At 43.0% G+C, this 20,410-nt stretch overlaps 2 protein-coding genes across 6 annotated transcripts in view; one reads left to right on the top strand and one right to left on the bottom strand.

Moving 5' to 3' along the window:
• Positions 1–792: 792 nt before the first annotated feature.
• Positions 793–17,987, top strand: CDCA7L (cell division cycle associated 7 like). Of its 5 annotated transcripts, none has more exons than XM_080577861.1 (9): positions 793–947; positions 10,639–10,770; positions 11,216–11,575; positions 13,085–13,159; positions 13,596–13,781; positions 14,319–14,450; positions 15,298–15,447; positions 16,252–16,388; positions 17,041–17,987. In XM_080577861.1, the coding sequence occupies exons 1-9, from the start codon at positions 846–848 to the stop codon at positions 17,069–17,071; spliced, it is 1,305 nt and encodes a 434-aa protein (XP_080433987.1). In that variant the 5' UTR covers positions 793–845; the 3' UTR covers positions 17,072–17,987. The 5 variants fall into 5 exon arrangements, with proteins under 5 accessions (XP_080433987.1, XP_080433985.1, XP_080433986.1 ...); XM_080577859.1 differs by having other exon boundaries at positions 10,639–10,779; XM_080577860.1 differs by having other exon boundaries at positions 794–947; positions 14,316–14,450.
• The window catches only part of DNAH11 (dynein axonemal heavy chain 11), a 139,000-nt gene continuing 136,304 nt past the window's right edge, over positions 17,715–20,410 (bottom strand). The window contains exon 48 of the mRNA XM_080577863.1: positions 17,715–18,525. The gene's annotated coding sequence lies outside the window, so the exon portion shown is untranslated. The remainder of the gene's footprint in view (positions 18,526–20,410) is intronic.

Here is a 20,410-nt window from a genome sequence, read left to right as displayed (position 1 = left end):
AAGTGCCTAACCTAGTAGCAACCCTTTGGATTAATACACGTATACGTGAAATACTCCAAGTTTCTATAAAAACCGAACCGCTTAGCTGAGGAGTAGAGAAGGTTATTCAAAGAAAAGTAGTTTCCACGTCTTTGTGTTCATTTTTCTTCCTGCTAGATGAACACCAGAAGAATACAGTAAAATGGGAAAATGCTTGGAGAAAAGATGTTTTAAAAATTAGCGTGTTCCCATTCCATTTTTAATAATTTGATTTCCATCCCACCATTTGTGGCATTATGGAATCTGAACTCTTGATTTGCTGCTGAAGAACAGCGCTGCCTCACATTGGTTTCATCTTCACATTTCACTGGCATGATAACTGTAAGTTAAAGGACTTGGGAGGCTTGGGAACGCTCAACATTTGGAAGTGACATCTCCTTTTATAGCGCTTTCCAAAGGCTAACACCTCACGCGTGTAGCACAGAAATAAACATTTTAAATTAAGGGAGGCCCCTTGCCAGGCAAGACCGCAGCTTTGGCCTCACGGGGTGCGTACGAGCCAAAGGAAGGGGCTGAGGGGCTGCACCCCGAGCCCATCCCTCCCCGCACCACGGGAGCCCCCTGACGGGCTGCGGACCGCCCCGGACCCCGCTCCCCGCCGCCTCCCCGGTCCCTCCCCGCAGCCCCTCAGCGGCCGCCCCTCAGCGCCGGGCCCACCCCCGCCTTTCCCGCCGCCGCCGGCCGGCTCCTCCCCGCCGCCGCCTCGCCCGCCTCCCGCTGCCCGCGCAGCCGGCGGCGGCGGCGCCCCCCGCGCTCCTCCCTTCCCTCTCCTTCCCTCCCTCCTTCCTCCGGCGGCTCCCGGCGCGATGGGGCGGCGGCGGCGGCGGCGGCGGGGGCCGGCCGGCCGGGGGGCGGCGGCGGCGGCGGCGGCGGGCCCGGTGAGGCTGGCGGCGGCGGGCCGCGGCAAGGTGAGGCGGCCTTTGTCCGCCGGGGCGGCCGCGAGGGGCCCGGGGCGCCACGACCCGCCCGGGCCCTCCACGTGGCGCGGCCCCGGCCCCGGTGCAAGGGGAGCTCGGGCGCCGCGGTGCTGTGGGGTTGCCCAAAAACCCGCGCTGCGGGCCGGGGAGGGGCTTCCTGGGGGCTGGGAGCGGGAGTTTCAGGAATAATGGGTGTTGGGTTGGTGGTGCCCTCGCGTGTTGTCCGCGGGGGGTGGTGTCGTGGTGCCGCAGGGCTGCATCGAGGGGTGCGGGCGGGTGGTTGGGGGGGCCCCCAGCGTGCCCCCAAGTGGGGTTTGGCCTCAGCGTGGATGCGCCAGGCTGCTTGTATGGCCCGGGTCTTGGGAGGCAACAAGCATCAGGGCTCGCCGAGGCGGTGGGAGGCAGGCAGGATAACCAGATTTAATTATCAGCACGCTAATCGGCTTTTGCTGATACAGCAGGTAAGGGGGCTGCGTGCCTGGCTGCGCAGCAGAAGGATACGGGAGTGTTGTGGAGATGCCTGTCGGTACCTCTGTGGTACCTCTGACCTCCCAGGGACTCGGTGACCCTCCCAGCTGTGCACAGCCCCACGTTCTCCAGGGCAGAGCGGGCGCAACAGCATCGCATGCCAGTCTGGGGAGCTCTTAGGGAGCCCTGATCATGGCACACTGGATGCATCTGGCACTTCTCACCTCCGATCCTATAGCGATCCTTCCTGCTATACCTAAAAGCTGTTGCATCACGCTTCCTTAAGGCCCAGCAAAGGGAAGAGAGGTGCAATCTGTTGTCAGTGCTCTCACGTTTCTTGTGGGGGCTTGTTTTGGGCTGTGGTCTTCTGCTGGCTCTCGCTGTTCCTTGCAGCTCACTGGTAAGCAAGCGGTGGGTGTCACTCGGGCTTGAGCCAGAAGGACTTGGCAGCCAAGGCTTCCTTGTCTCTCTGAAGCGATGTGGCATCTGCTGACTAGTAAATTAGTAAGTAAATTTGTAAGTAAACACATGTCCCTGTTGCAAAGAACTGCCAAGTCAGTAGTACAGAATTGGTTTGAATCGCGAGACCTGCGGCTGGATCTGGTCCCTGTCCCAGGGGCTGATTTGAAAGGTTCTGGCACCACCGCTTCAGTTCTTGGGGTTTGTTTAAGGGGCACTGATGGACTAAGCCTTGGCACCCAAAGGGCCTGGGCACTGGCTGCCTGGACACAAAGAGGGGATGCATTGCATGCCTGAATTCCCATGAAGCGGCATGGTTTTACAGACTCTCTTGAACCACTGTGCCTGCTTCTGCGTGTGCTGTCAAAATGTGGGTGGTGGCCAAGTCTTTGTGGCAGTGGCATCATACAAAAGTGCTTTGCTTGGAACACCAGGACCTGGAAAACAATTAGACACCACAGATAAAAAGGAATGATCTTGAATTATGCAAAATTAATTTAGAAATAATTGTTGCTATGGTTTGGTTCGGCGAGTTTCTCCCTTTCTCTGAACACGTGCTTGCCTTTCATCATGCTACCTTGTGCCAGGTATACGTCATTGTCCAGGTTCCAGGCTTTTGTGCCCTGATGCTTTTGAGAAATTGCTGTGATCGTCTGGTATCATCTTTGTCTTCCGATATTTCGTTGGGGTGAGGGTTGTTCCTCTCTCTGTCTCAGGCTGGTCAGATGGTGGTCACAGTCCTTTTGACCATGTGTGTAGTTGGGTGATCCTTCTGCACAGCAATACGTGACCTGGCTTCCCTCCGCCTTCCGTTTCTTTGTCATGTTTGTAGGATGTTTAAAATTAAGCATTCATACAATGCTGTTCACCATTATGGTTCCAGTGGAAAGACTGGGATCTTGACTTGTGAATAGTTCTGGGGTTTTGGTTTGGCACCTATCAGCGTTCTGGCTGGGGCCCTCTATTCTTGCAATGCTGGTGATAATTGTCAGCCTGGGAGCACTTCTCCGCTCAATTGTTTTTGGGGATGCGCGCCAAGTGCAGCGCCTGTAGCCCTGGGTGGCGTTCCTTGGGCTCGCCTGCCTACTGAGCCTGGAACAAGTCGAGAGGTTTTCCAGCACGAGATGGAGGTGCAGGTTTGCACAAGTTTAGGTTGTGTGAATATTCATTTGATATTAAACTGGGATTACTTCGGTTGGACTAAAATGAATAAACAAAGTTTGAACATTGCTGAAATTACCCGTCCTCTGCTTCACAGAGGATTGTCCATGCATTGTATACATTTCAATGAGGGGAAGACACCTGAAATATTTCTTTTTTTAGTGGTAGAAGCAAAAATAGTGGGTTACATCATTCCGTGCTCTCTCACCCATGACATTCTCCTGATATGTTGTTACAGAAGAAAGTGCTGGTGTGGGTCAATTGTCAACAAAACCAATATTTTAAACTGTTAAGGGGCATTTGTGCATACAGCTGACAGTGGCGTTCAAACAATGTTGAAGACTCCTACCAGAAGCCAGGGTGTGTACACAGGCAGCCCTCTTCTTGGCTTAGCAGGGCACTGGCTTGCAGGAGGGGAAGTTGCTTGGCTTTGGTGTCAGTAAAGCTGAGTTTTAAATTGAGACGCCAGAATTCTTCCTGTTGATGTGGAAAGTAAAATGTCTGACCTCGGGCTCTTCTTTTTCTCCTTGCCTAACGAGACAGGTGGAATTTGTGGGGACGGCGGTGAGAGAAGTCGTGTTGTGACTGGTGGAGACCTCAGGTGCATTACTTTCTGTCAGTCATGTGCTGAGTGCCAGAGCATCGTGGAAACAGGTCTGACATCCCTCTCAGCCTTGTTTTCCCTCTCCGTCATGCTTTGCCTCTGCTGACAGGTCTGTCAGCCTGCATGGACACAAATGAGCTTAAATGCTCCCAGTTCCCAGTAATTCTCACTGCAGGCTGCCAGATTTGAGGGCAGCCTTGATTGTACTGGCAATATTTCTTCAGAGAGAAGAAATGACAACGGGAATATAATGAACTTTGATCTTCCGCTGAAGAAACATACTTAGGTGTGGTTATTCTGGAAGTTGTTGGATTGTGTGCTGTTTGTAGAAGGGAGTGTTTTCTTCTGCTTTTGAAAAGTGCCTTCTGGGTGTTATAACCAAGTAACTGTAACTTTATTTGCAAAAATAACTGAACTTGATAGGCATACGATTTCTTACCGGGAATAATATTTAGACTTTCTCTGCAGCTGTGAATTATTTCCAGTTTTCACTAGACTTTCAGTGCTTTTTGTAGCTGTTATCTTCAAAAGACAACATTTCTCAAATTGCAACATTACAGCAGACTTGCGTTTTCTCTGAACCCGTGGGTTTTCTCATGTTGAAATATTTTCCCTGTGCAAGCTTGAAATGTTCATCACCTCTCTGCCTTTCTGTCACATTTTTTAGAGGCTTAGCAGCAAAAAGACCCTGTCTTGAAGTGCCTGCATCTTTCAAGTGCTTAGAACAGATTAATATTTTAACATCTCTCTTCAAGCATGTGTGTATTTTATTCCTTGGTGTATGCTACTTTGTTGACAGAGTTGCAATGATGGGCTTGGTTGCTGATTATAAATCAGTTTCTGAATGTGCTTTAATTGAAAATTAACAATGAAAAAGCCTGGGGCTTCCAGGACTGCACTGTGAGTAATGGAGGATCCATTGTGGCAGAGGTTTCCAGTGCAAGTCGCTGTTTGAGATCTGGCTGCTGATGGCAGTGGGCTGATGTTGGGAATGACCTCGATTTGTGATTTCAGATGCAAGATATTGTTAATGAGCTTGGTCATGAGGAAGATGCAGAGGTGTGTGTGATGAGTTGGTGTGTGTGCCGTGCTGGTGTGGGTGAGCAAACCCGCAGTCTAGAGTTTCAGGATCAGCAAAGTCCTGTTTAGAAGATCAGAGGCACAGCTTTTTTACAGCAAATAAGAACTGTCTAAAGCCTTCACCCCTGTATAAGTGCAGAATAGTTCAGTAACTCACATCCTGTTACCTTCTGAGAGCTGTTTGAAATAAGACTTGTGTTAAGCACGTTTCTGACGTTGCAGACAGACATGGTGCTGTAGGAATACAAGTCTTAATTAGTCTTATGTAAATTAGCAGTTGGCACCTTCAAGAGTTCTGCTTTAAAACTACCAATATTTGTAGAGATAACTGAGATTTTGGTCAAGCACTCTAATTCAGTATCACCCTTTTGTCCATATTCTAAGCCCTCATTTTCCTATGTTTATCTAAAAAAAATGAATAAAAACTTGCTATTTCTTTGGTTTTTAGATACTATAAGGTCAAACTGGAAGACTAACTGCACAGCTAAGCATTGTATCTGTTCTTCACGGTAGTCAGTAAATCATGCATAAACTGAATAAACAGGTCAAAATATTTTAAAGCGTATATTTTAAAGCAGGCAAAGAAGAAAATGACAGCTCTTGGCGCTAAGAACACAGTTTTTAATGTGGGTTGCCAGGGTACTCTTTTCAAACTCTTGCAGTATGTCCACCTTATGTGTGTTGGTGTGTGTTCCTTGCTATTAAATTGAGCCATTTCGGTGAAATGAGGGCTCGCCAATGATTTAATGGGATTCTTGTAGTCAAAGTGTGGGGATTAAGTCACAACCTAAAACTCTCCGAAGTTCTGCAGTAAGTTACTTAAATCAGTACCTTAGTATTTGAGAATGCATAAAGATCAAAAAAGGTCTAATACTGGGAAAGCATTTTTTTTCTTTGTTCAAAATCAGTAATTACACCCCCATAATGGCTCCTCTGGTGCAGATGCAGAAGTAATAGACGAAGAAGAAGGAGTTAGTTAGGCATACAGTAATCACAGCAGTGGCTAACTCGCTGTACAATAGCGCGAGAGCTAATGCAGTGGCTCCTGGAAGCAATTTATTCATAGCAAGGAGGCTCACAGCTCCTTGTGTGTTTTGCCATTAAAATGCATAATGCTTCGTTTTTCAGGCTGCTCTGTATTGAGAGAATTCCATCACAGCAATGGGGCTGGACTCTGACTGTTCATTTTAAGAGATGGGGATAAGGAAATATCCAAAAGCTTTCGAACACAGACAGCAGGACTTCTGCAGCAGAGCACTGTGTCGTGCCGTTACATGCCTGCAAGGGTCAGTTGCATAGAGGTGGATTCTGCTCTTGCTCAAGGAGTGGTAAATCAGTTTTGAATCAGACTACATTGGTTTTGTAAAAGCAAAGCAAGACTAAAATTAGCTGTAGCTTATTTGAGGGAGCAAAGTCTTGGTCGAGATGTTGCTTGATCTTCTAACAGAAGCGGTATCTCATCAGTAGTGTTACTTTTGGAGAATGATCTGCCTTTGGGCAGTTACCTTGGCACAAAACAATGCCTTCTGCCTCTCTTTCTTTCTCTCTCTCTCTCTTTTTTTTTTTCTTTTTTTTTTTTTTTTTTTTTTTTTTAAGTCTCTGCTCATCCTATCCTTCCACACACCAAATCCTAAAATGGCCTAGGTGAGACCTGGCTGAAGGCTCCTTACTAGCCTGTTACATAGAGAGGCCTGCCAGAAGTGGCTGATGGAGTACCTGACAGTGGGAAATGTTCAGCTCTGGTGACATGGGTCTCCTTTGGAGCTGGGGCTGAACTTGGCGAACTCTTACGTGGTGAACTTGGTCACCTCCAAAAGTGCCACAGCCTTCCTTTGGCAGTGCCTCCTGATGGCTCGATCTGGAGCTTCTGGCAAACAAGAGACGTTCTCGATCAGTGTGGGTTTTCACTTTCTTACTGAGTATCTCAGAAAGAACCCCGGATAAGCACTGATGAAAGAGGAGTTGCATTGGTTTTATTTTTGGAATTAGCTAAGTGTTTGCTAAAATAAGTAACGGTACTGTTACCAGATGCAATGGTAAGATTTCTCTGTACTTGTTCATCATTTCGTTGTGTCTGAATGCGTGATCCTCAGTTCTGAGCCGTCATGGCTCAGTGAGATGAGGAGTAGTGATAGTGAGATGGGTTTCGCTGCAGAGAAAGGTGCCGTGATCATGCACTTGCAAGGGTGCACACACGTTTTTGTGCCTGAGAAGTGCTGTTGTGTGGAGTTAACAGCCTGCATATTGCATCCCCTCCCTGGTCCCAAGTCTGGCATCTGCGTTAAGGGATTAAAACAGTCTGCACCAAATATCCTGGAGTTTAGCTAAATGAGACGCAGTTCTGCTAAGCGTGACGTGTTTTATAATACATACTTGCGCTTGAATAGGAGCATAAAAATAAAAGTTGTGCTGTTGCCAGTTTGTTTTCCTGTGAAGTTGGTGTCTCTGACTTGTGTCTTCTGTCTTGTTTTGAATCGGAGACAGATACCCAAAGAAGTGGCTGACGTTTTTAATGCCCCAGGCGACAAGGAAGATTTTCTGGGGTTCCAAGAGGATGCTTCCAGACAGAGGTTGTTGTCAGAGGACAGCTATGGTAGTTTTGATACCCAAGAGTCAGGAATAATTCCAGGAAGGGATTGCCATAGTCTGGCTGTGCTCTCCTGGTGCAGTTGTACTCTGAGCCTGTGTCCAGGCTGCACAAGCCATAAATTCACAGCAAAACCAGGAATCTGCAGTCCTCATATTAAAAAATACATTTATACAAACTGTCTGTTATTTCTTATATCGATGATTGCTTTTTAAAACTGTTTCATAATATGAAAAGGAAAATGGGTTTCAGTGGAAGGGAAGCCTAGGTGGAATAGGTAGGTGTCACAAATAGGAGAGAGAAAATGGCCATCCTGGGGTAGCGTGCACTGGATAAATAGGACAGCGGAAAGGCATGAAAATAGATGGGTTTTGTGAGTATCCCAGCAAACTTCAAAGTATTTCTTTCAGAAATTAATATCCCTCTGTTGCTGTTTCTTCACTGAAATTGCTGTTTTAGCGGTGGTGGCCCCAGAGGCCGTCTCTGTGAGATTTGCTGGTTCTCTGATGTCTTAGTGGTGAGATAGCGTGGATTATCATAAAAAAATGATATTTTGCAATCTTTTTCATTTGTTAACTGGAAGTATCAGCTGAATCCCCAAGCAAGGAGAACTGGTGTGCTGTGTTGGCTGCCAGGAAGTTCTGTTTTCAGCCTTTTAGGAGCTTATAATTACATACTTAATGTGGTCCAGTGTGCTAAAAGATACCTTTGTTGGCTACGTCATAGCCAAGGTCCTTCCATTGCCGTAATAACAAAACTGAGAATGTCTGTATTATGTTTTTAGCCCATCAGGTTAAAAGTTGCTGAAGTCAATGGCTAGCATTAGCAAAGGGAACAAGCAGAACGAGGCTTGTTCAAGGACGTACTGCTTCTGAGCCTTCAGAAGGAAACGCTGTCAGGAGAGGTTTGTACAAAGCGTGGAAGTGGATTCGGAGTAGAGCTGCAGCCTGTGCTATAGGGATAGACGGTGACTAAACCCAAGTGAAATATACCGGGCTCTAAGTCACTTTGCGACCTTGTTGCTCAGTGGCAGTGCCAGGGAACTGGGGACAACCCGGAGGTGGCTTGCTCGTGTGCAAGAGCCTTGTGCGGCAGCCTGCGCTTCTGCTGCCTGCTTGGTGACTGCAGGCGCCTTGCATTGCTTCTCTCTGCCTTGGTTTCCTAACATGTAAAAAGGAGATTATGGTAACGATCTGAGCCGTGAAGCGTTTTAAAATCCTCTGATGGAAAATGTTGTGCAGGAACTAGGTACTATTAACGTGTGTTGCTGCGAATCCTATAATATTCCTTGCCCCAAGTGAGACTTGTTCAGGATTTACGGCTGGCGGTGTAGCCTCTCTCACCATTTCTTTTTGCCTTGGGCTAATGATTATTTTAAATCACTGAGAGCTTAATTCCTTTGCTACTAAATGTTACTCTAAAAAAAAATCTTTTTTTTTTTTCCCCCCCTGGGTTCCATCCATTTATGATGCCAGACAGCACTGTTTCTGTGAAGGACCACGGGTACTTTATCTGCAAGAAACAATAAGGTTTTGGTGTAAAGAGCAAAATGATGAGAAGTTCAGAAAAAGCGGTGATGGTTAGGAGGAGGCGAGGCAGCTGCCTTGCAGGGGTGATGAGTGGGATGTTCGTGTGTTGGGTGTTCCCTTGGGCGTCGATGCACAAATACATTCATAAGTATTGACCTGTGTGTGTCTGTTTTTTCTCCTCCAGGCTTTTTGCAGTCCTACTGCAGAAATCTCTGTGCTTTGCTGAGTTTCAGCAGTTTCTGCTATAGGTATCCCTGATGCTTATTTCACCATGCATAGGCCATTATTCATAGGTGTAACACAGCTTAGCTCTAGGTGTGCTATTTTCAGTCACTTTAGCGAACAAACAGGTTAAGATTTTCCCCACCTCCCACCCCTTAACCTTCATTGTGGAATTTCAGGAAAACAGAACACATACAAACTTCAGTTTCCCTCCGAGAAATGCAATTTAACTTTAAAGTAACTTCCCTATTGTGTTTGTTCCTTTCTCAAGCAGCTGCACTGCAGCTATCAACAAAGGAATAAAGTAATTTTGCTCAGAGAAAACTCATTCCAATTACCCCTAATAATTTCTAGATGTTTAAGCGTAAAGAAACAACACATGCAGTAGCTCCCGCTCCCATTCTCCTGTAAGTTTTTCCACTCAATGTATTGTATCTGTTTTTCGCCAGATATTATCTTAATGTAAAGAAGTGTGTAATTAAAGTCGGGGAAGGGAGGGAATTGAAAGGAAGAATAAAGATATTTAGCAATTGAATCATATGAAAGGTCATTTTTGTATCTTGCGTGGGAGGAAGAAATAGCAGAGGAAAATTGGGGAAACAAACTGAAGTGAATGTTGCAGGCTCTCAAAAAGCAGGTGTGGTGTGAACATGCCTACTATGAACACTTCTTTCAGGGGACTTACAGGGACGAGTTGTCAGATGGCCTTCTGCTGATATTGATTAGAAGTGTGGAAATATATTTCCGATTTAGTAAATGTGTTCAGAGATGTCAAAACCAAACACTGGATTTATCCCTTATTTGGCATGTGTGTGTATATCGTGGGAAGTGTTCTAGTAAGACTTAATTTTTTTCATGGACTGACGTTTCACTTCCTAGTCTGTAGACAGAAGTTTGGGATCTCTCTAGGCTGGAACATGTCTGAATGATAAAATAGAAAGTTGAGAAGTGGGAAGGTGGAGGGATAGTAGTGAGACTGTTGAAGGCTTTTTGCTTTTGTGTTGGTATCTGCTGCTTCAGTAATGATGTTAGTAGTGTGAGAAGGAGCAGCAAACTCTCCAGCAGCAAACCCAAAGGAGATTTTATTTCTACTGTTAAGTGAAAAGGGAGGGTTCTTTCTTACTATGTTTGTGTCTTGTTGTAGTTTTCTTTTTTTTTTCTTTAAGGCCTGCTGCTTTTTTTTTTTTTAAAATCCAGAAGAAACAAGCACAACAACCTGGCAATTCAAAAATAAGAGAAAAGAATAATTTATTTTTATTGAGTAGTAGTGAAGAAGAGGAGGAGGAAGAAGTGAAGAAGAAAATTTCTACCATGAGATGCAGCTCAATTTGTCCTGTGCTCAAAATGAAGGAAAAAAAATCCTAAAAAGTTAAAATAACTCAGTGCTGAAACTTTGAATGTTGTCTTCTGCTTTTTTTTTTTTCTTATTTTGACGAGTGTTGTCTGTGAAGTGTTCTCACAGTATATGCAATCTAGCTGGTACCTCCTTAAGCCTTAGAACCTGTTGATTTTGACTGGGTGACTACTTTGTGTATGACTGTTTCTCATACCTGCTGGCTGGTATTTTTACAGGGTGTTCAATATCAGCCCAGATACCTTACAGAAGAACTGCAGAAGATTTTCACTGAAGACACTGACTCTGAAACTGAAGCGTTTGAAGGCTTTGCTTCAAGTGAAGTGGATGTGAAGAAAAAAGGAGTTTTGGTAAAGGCAGTATGTACATATTATTATTTTTTTTCTGTTTCTTCCATGTAAACTTCATGTTCCAGTAAGCATGTTTCTGATAGACTGTGATGTTCATTATTCATACCGAAGAAAAATATATATTACATTGAAAAAGTAAAAAGACCTTTATTTAATGCAATATAACATCAGAAATGAGAACTTCTCCCCCTGCTTGCAGACTGACTGTGATAGGCAATGCTGTTCCTCTGAAGACAGCCTTGTTGGTATACCAAACAACATTGACGTGAAGATTTTGTGTTGGGAGAGCTTGCATACTAGTAGCTCTTTAAAATCTGTTGATTTAGGTGAATTTATAACAGCGTTTTAGGTGGAGAGGCTGCTGCTTAAAATTAGTGATTAAAAAATGCCCTTTTATGCGTCACAGCAGCAAAATGTAACATAGATTCATTCTTGCTTCCTGTAGGAGATGGAGTCAGATGTGAGCGATGAAGAACGTGATAATTTATTGGGTACTGAGGAAGAAGAGGAGGAAGAGTCAAAGAAGAAAGTTTCCCCCAAGAGAAGAAGCTTTGGTCTTCGTGTTGCTTTTCAGTTTCCAACCAGAAAGTCTTCTGAGAAAAAAGTGCCTGAACAGGATTTTTCTAAGTTACCTATAAAGGACAGTAAATCCCCCACTGCTCTTTCAAAAGAAAGAAATTGCAAGCGATGGGACAAACTAGACGGCTCTGCTTCAGAATCTGAAGAAGACATTAAAGAAACACAGGAAGAAAGTTCCAGTGCTCTGCTTAAAAGAGCTATGAATATTAAAGAAAATAAAGCCATGGTAAGACTTGTGAACAGTTCTTTGTTCTCAGACATCGGCAACTGAGCACTTGAATTTGGCACACTTGAATTTTAGGGTCCTTTCTGGTGATGGGTGGGGACTCTGGGAAAATCTCATGGTGGTTTGAGGTAGATTTTTTTTTTTTTTTTTAAATCAGGGAGGACTCTGGAGAACCATCAGCACTCAGACATTTCCTGCTAGAATAGTCTCAAGTAAGACTAGTCAACTCAAGTTTAAAAGCAATGTCGAACCAAACATTTTGTATGTGGATGTGAACACAGTTAGATATACAGGTCACAGCCATATTCAGGACCTGTCAGAAAACCAGCTGGTCCTTTCAGGTGGTTCGGTGTTGTTTGTGCAATAGAGTTTCTACTTTCCATTTGTGTCTGAGAGATCTTCTGCAGTTACTGATTGGAAAGCCAACCCAAAACCACTGAGGATTATGAACGTTTCAGTTGTGTGGGATGTGATGCTTACAGTTATACTTTGCTATATAACTACTGAAAGTGTGTGTTTATGTGCATACAGATAAGGGAGAAGTGAGACTCTGATCACTCCTGAACATTTTTTTGTTCTGTTGTCTAAAATTCTACTAGGCCTCTTAATTATTACAATATTGTGCAAATCTGTATTCATTTTGTGTCCTCTGTGACTCCTTCAGTGTTACTGTACTCCAGGCTATGTTGCAGCCTCCAGGCAGTCTTCTGTACACCTCTTGGGTGTGTGGGCCTGCAGCTCCCAACTAAAACTTTGATTTAATTTGTATCTGTTTCTAATCTTACCTTCTTTCTTCACTGCTGTTGTGTTCTTGCTGCTGTTCCTTCTTACCTCCCAGCCTTCCTTCTCGTTTCAATTCAACCACTGTAAAATTCAGTAGTGTCCTAGCTGAGGACACTCATAATAAACACCACAGTGAAGCATTTATTGAGAAGTGCTGCTAATCTCGTGATTGCTCTGGCTGTGTCAGAGACAACTAGTAGCATGGCTAAACCAGGAGCTAGTGGCTAGTAGCCTGGCTAACCCTTTCTGTTGCTGGCTTTTTGGTAAGTAGCCTCATTCTGGCCTTCCAGAACAAGGCCTAATTGTTTTGGACCGTCAGCCACCACTTCTGTTGAAGTGCACATCTGGGACATCTCCCACATGATGCAGCAAGCTCTTCCTGCTGAAGTACTTCTGATACTGCACACACCATGGTTAGGGAAAGGACTAGAGGGCCTAGTTGCTTTATAGCTTTGCAAATGAATGTGCACGCCTGTTGCTGGGTGTGTGCAAAGCGATTGGTATTTAACGTTACTGTCTGGAGCTCTGAATTTAGTTTTGTATGCAAAATTTTTTTCACTTGGGGATAAATGAGCTCCACCTGCATTCACTGCACAAAACCATACTGTAGGCACTTCAACTTACTGTGTTCAGATATAATTCAGAGTGTATACAAAAAGAGGGGATGATGTGTCAAATATGTGCAAGTTCAGAATGACTTCAATATGGTATCACTGTTGCTTTCAGCTTGCCCAGTTATTAGCAGAACTGAATTCTGTACCTGACCTGTTCCCAGTGAAGACACCTGCCTCGACTCCTTCGGTAAGTCTTCGTGCACTGGCTAGAGATGAAAGACATTTGTGCTAGACTTGTGATTAATGCGTTTCTTCATGAAACGCTTTCACCAAGGTGTAGCAATACTTTGTCTGTATTTGCTGTTGGTCGGTATGCAAGTGCCGAAGGTTATGTGAGGAAATGGACTTTGAAAAGATAATGTGTGAACAAATAAAAAGACTAAGACAAGGTTCTATTTTGTCATTTTTTGCCCTGTAAGTTCTTTTGGGATGCTAGACAAATGCCTGTGTATGTGCTGATTAGGAAGAGTAGTTGCTGTCCTTTTTGTTTAGATCCTTTACATGCTTAGATCCTTAGGTATGTTTAGATTGTGGGAAAATCCGAACCTTTAGCGCTGAAGAATAGCGAGAACTAGCTTCTATCTTAATATGCCGTCTATAGATTTTTTTTTTTCTTTTTCTAGAAACAGAGGAAAATCCCAAGGAGGGCGTTTTCCGAAGGCCAGATAACACGTCGCATGAACCCAACCAGAAATGCTCGTCCACCAGAGAAATTTGCCTTGGAAAAATTTACTGTGTCGGCCATCAGATTTGCAGAACAGTTCCATAGTTACAAACAACAAAACCTCTTAAAGAAAAGACTGAGCATGGTATTTGGCAGACTTTGATATTTCTGCTAGTCAGGGATTAGGAAACATTCATATAGATTATTGGCCAGCACTTAGAGTAGACATCATATCCTACAGCAAGTTAGTTGATGAGAACCTTTCGTTTGGAATTAGCAAGAGGAAGTTGCCTTCAGGCCTTCCTGCCCCGTCTTTCATCCATTAGTGGGGCTCTGCTTGTGACTTGTCTTGTCCAAGCATAACAAGGCAGTTTACTTATTCTAGTGTTTATTATCTGAAAATAGTGGGAGTAGAAATAACAAGGATAGAATGATGGGAAAGAAGAACATAGAATAAATAGTATATGGAGTAGAGAGAGGATTAGGGAGGAGAGGGAGAGAAGAGAGTTGGGGGGGTGGGTTGGATGGAAACCCAGCTCTATTCCCTGTTCTTCCAGTGGTCCACAAACATGTAGTCTACCCCCTTTAGGCTGCATATGCATTATAAATGAAAGAATTTGTCACCAAGTGTGGTGACAGAGTCTTCATGCCACAGAGGTGTTGAGATGAGTTTGTTTAGCAGGGGAATTGTGGCGTGCGCAAACGGAGGAGATCATCAAAGTATTCATCTTACCGTCCAGTAGAGGATATTACTGATGAGGACTTGGACAACATTGCAATCACTGTTAAAGACAAAATCTATGACAAAGTTCTAGTAAGTAGCTGCTGTTTTTTTTCTGGGATCTATTGTCTTCTAATAGTTCATCTGGCGCTTGCTAAAAGGTGTACTTTCCGGAAGTTTTGGAGAGGGCAGCTACGAGCACAAGCACAGCTTGAAAGCTTTGCCAGACTTCTGTGGGCTTGCCTATGCTGGTTAATACACCTCAACAATTTTTGCCTCTGGAAAGTGCTTCCTTGCCATAGAATTAAGTGGAAGTTGTTACAGCTATGACTCATCAGTGATAAGAGTTGAAATCCCACTTATCTTTTATTCTTGCTTAATTTATTTTTTGCTGTTGTGGTGGCCGTACACTTAAATGTTAGTGATCTCTACTCCTTATACCCCCTAGAAACTACGTTTCTGCGGGGGTTGGCTAGTTTTCAAAGCACTGGTTGGAGCTCCTCTTCCATTCTTTCACCTTATTTTGCTATTATTAATGGTCATCAAGAGCTAGATGATCATCTTACTATGTTTTATGCATCACTGTATTTGCAGAGCTGAGTCACAAGGTCATTATCTGCGTATACCATAAGCATACATAAGCTTTTTGCCAGATTGGGGAAGGAGGAGTGATCAGAACTGCAGCAATAAGGTTCAGATAGTCTGAGACTCCAAAGCAAGTGAGGACAGGCACTGTCACTGTAAAATCTGTATTGTTTTATGAAATACTATATAATTGATTATAATGACAGAACTTACAGTTCTTACTAAGATTCTCATTGCTGGACTTGACTTTGGTTTGAAGTCTGTGCTTTGCTCATAGCAGACGTATTAGGAAAGTTTGGCAACAGGCATTTAAGGTCCTTCAAGCATACTTATTTCTCCTCTCCAACTTCTTTAGGGTAGTACTTGCCACCAGTGTCGTCAAAAGACAATTGATACAAAGACCATCTGCCGCAGCCAGGGCTGTGGAGGTGTAAGGGGGCAGTTTTGTGGACCGTGTCTTCGAAATAGATATGGGGAAGATGTGAAATCAGCACTGCTTGATCCAGTAAGTATCATTTCTTGGATTTGGAAAGAAAATATTATGAATACGGATTTGCTAGTTGTGATGAGTGTATGCTTATGGTAACATGGTGTTTGAAGCTTTTTGGCATAAGAAGGTCTGTAGTACCATCATGACTGACATGGATCTTGTTGGAATGCAACTTTTCTCCCCGCAAGGTGCTGAACAAGGAGCATGCGCAGTGTGTTCTCATACGGTCTTTCCCTCACATCTGCTTTAGAGACAGTCTTACAATCCATTCTGAAAGACTAAGAACTAAGGTCTCCAGTGTGCTGGCACAGATGCGCTGTAATGCAGGCTGTTAGCACCTGAACCTCCGTGTTCGGTTGTTGAGCAGCTGCGAGATGCCTGACTTCGTGTACGTTCTGGTTAGTTTGGTCTCAAGAATCATGCTGTGCAGCAGGCAGATCTAATGGAACTTTTAACAGTGGGTACCCATCTCTTTCTGGGAAGCTCACTAGGGTCAGCCTGGCACAGGATGATTATCATTAGGCAGTATTACAGCTGCTTTTAGTCTATTTTGAATAAATATTGAGAAATTCATCCAGGGACTCCGAGTCTTAAGAGTAAAATGTATTCAAGCAAAGAGAGTAGTACTTGATGGTATCTTTAATTCTGCAGAATTTGGAAACTGTAACAAGTGTGGTTGGCTTCTGATTCAGACTTCTAAAATCTCACCCTGAATAATTATGTGATAAGGAAGCCATATTATTGTCTGGTAGAGCAATGCAAAGGAGAATATAACCTTACTTTTTGCTTGCCTTTAACTCCCCCCACTCCTCCTTGCAGGACTGGATCTGCCCTCCTTGTCGTGGGGTGTGTAACTGCAGTTACTGCCGCAGGCGCGACGGTCGCTGTGCCACGGGGATGCTCATCCACCTGGCAAAGTTCTATGGCTACAACAATGTGAAAGAATACCTGGAAAGGTGAGGGTTGTGCCCAGTGGGCATCCTGTGAGCTCAGGTATTACTCCAAGACTGCTGCCTAGGCTTGAGCTGAGCTCTTTTGAAACGTGTCTTCATTACAGACATAGTTGGTTACAAGTGTCTCTGACTCTGTCACTCCAAAATAGCTTTACATGTCCTTATTACTATCTGACCTTACACTTAGCTTGAGGATTAGTCTCTGGGAGAACAAGTAACTGTACAGAGTATTTCTTTATTTTGGAGTCTTACTGGAAACTTAATCGTGGGTGGTTTTGCTTTAATAACAATTATTTACTTTCTAGGCTTTAAACCAAGATGAAAGTCATATTAGTTCCTTTTTTAAAATGTTGAAGCCCTTTAACACTTGACTTCTGTGGCCTGGGGCAGATCCTGTACCTTTACAAAAAAAGTCTCTTCAGATTTCTCCTAGGCTGAAATCAGCTTTTTTGGAGTGGGTCATATCCCTGTGCAAACAACTAACTTGCTATAGAAATTGAAATGCTTTTCCCTATTTTGAAATCAGTATAGGCTGCTTCTAGTATATAGCAATGTTGTTGCGGAAATTGTCATTTTCAAAAGTGGAAAACGCCTGTTCATGGGGAATCTGAGTTTCCTAAAAACTACTAACACTGTTTTCTCATATGTATTCTAGTTTACAAAAACAACTGGCGGATGGCAATTGAGAACACTGAACTCAAGCTGTGCCTGCAAAATATCTTCACAAGTTTTTACTTCAAAAGGTTGTTACTATGTTTTATATAAGATAGAATTTTAGAGTATAGTATATACATTTCTATGTGTGGAACTTTTTGATTAATGTGGTCTTATGCAAAAGATCTCTCAGGAAAATGTTTGGTAGAGAAATCTACGTGCACAGACCTATACGTTAAGTGGAATGGCACTCTTGAACCTTGGAGTGGTTAATTTCTAATAGGGCTACTGCACAACTACATGATGGAAAACTTTGGTGATTTGAGCAATATTTTTATTTATGTAATTGTGTGAATTTGCAAAAAGGGTGTTTAACAACTACTTATAAAGCCTACCTTGTTTAAAAAACAAAAACAAAACAACACAACACCCCAAAACTCCTTCTGTTCCAATTTGACCACAAAGACTCGATTTTCCAATCCTTGCTTTCTGAACCTATTCTTCCACTTGTAATATTTAGAACTTATCTCTGCAAAGAGAAGGGTACTTTTCATCTGATTGCCATTATATTCCAGCCAAAGCTGATGTAACCTACCAGTGGGAGGATGAATTTTTTTTTAACCCAAAGTGCAATTAACCACTGAAACATGAAAGTGGAAGTGTTTTGTAAAAAAATAAAAAAATAAAGAAAAATTTAAAAAAAAATCTTATGATATACCTGCTGCCTGAACCAGCACAGCAATCATAACTAGTTAATTGGTTTAAACCACAATGTTCACAATGTTTTTTTTGAAATACAATTCATAGTTAGATCTTTTTTTCATTTGTGCAACTAAGCTTTCAAACAAGTTTAAGCAATATGTTTGTATTGCAGTATGATTATGTTAAAATTTATGTAAGATACATATTTCATTTTATGTAGAGACAATAAAGAATAATCAAGAGGAACATTTTATAAGTGAAACTGCACTCAGCTGATACAATGTTTTGCATTTGCTTTCCCATAACTGGTGTAATGAAGGAATGTTTGTAGATCAATAATAATTATATAGAAAAGCATAGAAACACAACACTTGAAGGATTAGGAAATACAGCACCTAACTGTCATACTGAGGAAGGTTTTTTTGTGAGGCAAATGTGCTCTAGCTGACTGTGAAAAATGTTTTTCTCCTTTTGCTTTAACTACAAGGCAGATTGAGAAAGCAGCATGTACTAAGCATGGACTAAGCAGGACTAAGCATGAAAGCTTAGTCCTAAAAAGCCAAGAGTAAAGCTACACCCGTCAGAACCTATTTAGCTGGCTTCTCTTTGCTTCTCAGTTTAAAAGTCCAAATGTTTTTGCTTTTATAAATTGGACGTTCATAAACATCCTTAGTTTCCCTTTGATCCAGGGGCATAGTTCTTACAAAAATGACTGGCATTGCTGGATTCGATTCCCTGAGCAGGATTTCAGCTACGGTCTCCAGTTGGATGTCCCACCTGGCACCTGCAGTAAACATAGGCACAGAGATTACCAGAAACATTTAAATCTAAACAGTTGCTTATTGCTAAATATTTAAAACTACACTTGAACATACAAATTTAATGTGGAATGTTGTAACATGGCCTCTTGCTTCATCTGTTGTATGAACGTGAAGATGAATATGAGGTTTGGACTGGACTTCTGTTTTTATCTGTGCCCTTTTGTTGAAAGCAGAAACTGAAAAATGCCTACAGTTGGGACTTCGATGCACATACTGGGTCACAGGCATACACAGCCGAATGCTCAGATTTTTCTCCTAGCTCTTCACTAGTATGTGGTCAAGTATTCCCAAAATTGGAGAACTACACTGAAGTGTAACTAGAATGTTTGATAGTGAGACATTAACTGTGCTTCAGCGTAATTATGACAGATCAGTGCTGTACTGCTGAAGGGCTATGCACTTTCTGAATGGTACTAGGTTTTACTGTTTGTTCTAATATAAACCTGCATAGAAAGTGTTGCTTGTAGGGGATTTTAGGAGTTTAGGTAGGAAAGATTATGTTTGCAAATACCAACACAAGCACAGAGACTGCAGCCTCACACAGTGCCTCATAGCTGGAGGCGGAATTAATAGTATTGCCCTTTGAGTAACCATGTTACCTTTTCAAATCACTAGTTGAATTACATGCTCATCATCACCACAATCCCCCACCCTGGGTTTCCCCTTGTGTTTTATCTCCTGAAGAAGCAACTCCCTTTCAGAAGAGTTGCTTTCCTTTGATTACATTCAGGCCCAGTGAAGAGGGTGAGTAATAGTTATGTTTCTCTAATTGCCTCTTGGAGTCATGCGCCTTTCTTCTAATTAGCTGTAACTTAGTTGACAGCCTTTCTACGTTAAAATTAAAACCACGTTTTGACTGCTGGCCTTACTTGTCATTCCTAAACTAGATACTTCAGTATCACGAAGAATAAAGTTCCAAAAGTGCAAGCTACAGTGTTTATCCTCTGCAAGTTGTTAAAACATGGCTCTACAGCTGAACATGGTTTCCAAAAGTTCAGGGACATCCTCAAACTATGTTCTAGCTCCTGCACTAATTGACTCCTTAGAAACCCAGGTGAAAGTGCTATGCTTGTTGTACATACGCATCACCCGTCTGGGTGTGTCATACCTCATGCTAATACAGGATTCTCAATTATTTCCTTGTTTCCTGGTATGTTTCCCCAACAACCTGTAAGTACTATAATCTGGCAAATGAAAAGGGTTAGATCAGCTTTGTTGAGTGATAACTTTGTGCCCAGGGGGAAGAAAAAAAGAGGATCTTGTGAATAGTTTAAAAAAAAAAGGTGGGGCTGTGCAGGTGGTTTGATCCGGGTTACCAACATCTGGTAAGACTAAGAGCTGCAGAAAATAGGTCACCAGTATCAGAGACTGAAGTTTAAAATCTCTGGACTTTAGGCTTCTAATCCTCAATTAGATCAGAGCTGCTGCTTTTCTACAGTGCAGACTATGTTTAGTCTCAGTTAACAGTAATTTAAGTGCATGAACTCCGGACAGTGACAAGGACACCAAGCTGGTATGAAATTTAAAGTCACAATGGACCAATGCTGACAATCCACCATCATTCCTAAACATCATCAGTGCTGTTCATAGGATCACAGCACTTGAGTCCAGCTCCTGATGAACTTACTTGAAGGGAGCTGCAGTCCCTGTAATAGCGTACTGAGATCAAGAAATTGACATTTATTTCTTACTTTCTATGAAAAGCTGGCAAATACAGGCTTCTTCCCTGTGGCCTTAATCTTCTTTGGTCTTTTTGGTAACATCTCCCGTCAAGCAGACCTTATCCAAAGTCAAGTTGTTCTTGGATGCCATGCTCTGCTAAACAGCTTTAAAAATAATAATCACAAT

Source organism: Anser brachyrhynchus, assembly GCF_964034855.1.
Source record: "Anser brachyrhynchus genome assembly, chromosome: 2".
In the NCBI taxonomy this organism is placed as follows: Eukaryota; Metazoa; Chordata; class Aves; order Anseriformes; family Anatidae; genus Anser; species Anser brachyrhynchus.
This window is presented reverse-complemented; position numbering and strand designations above follow the sequence as displayed.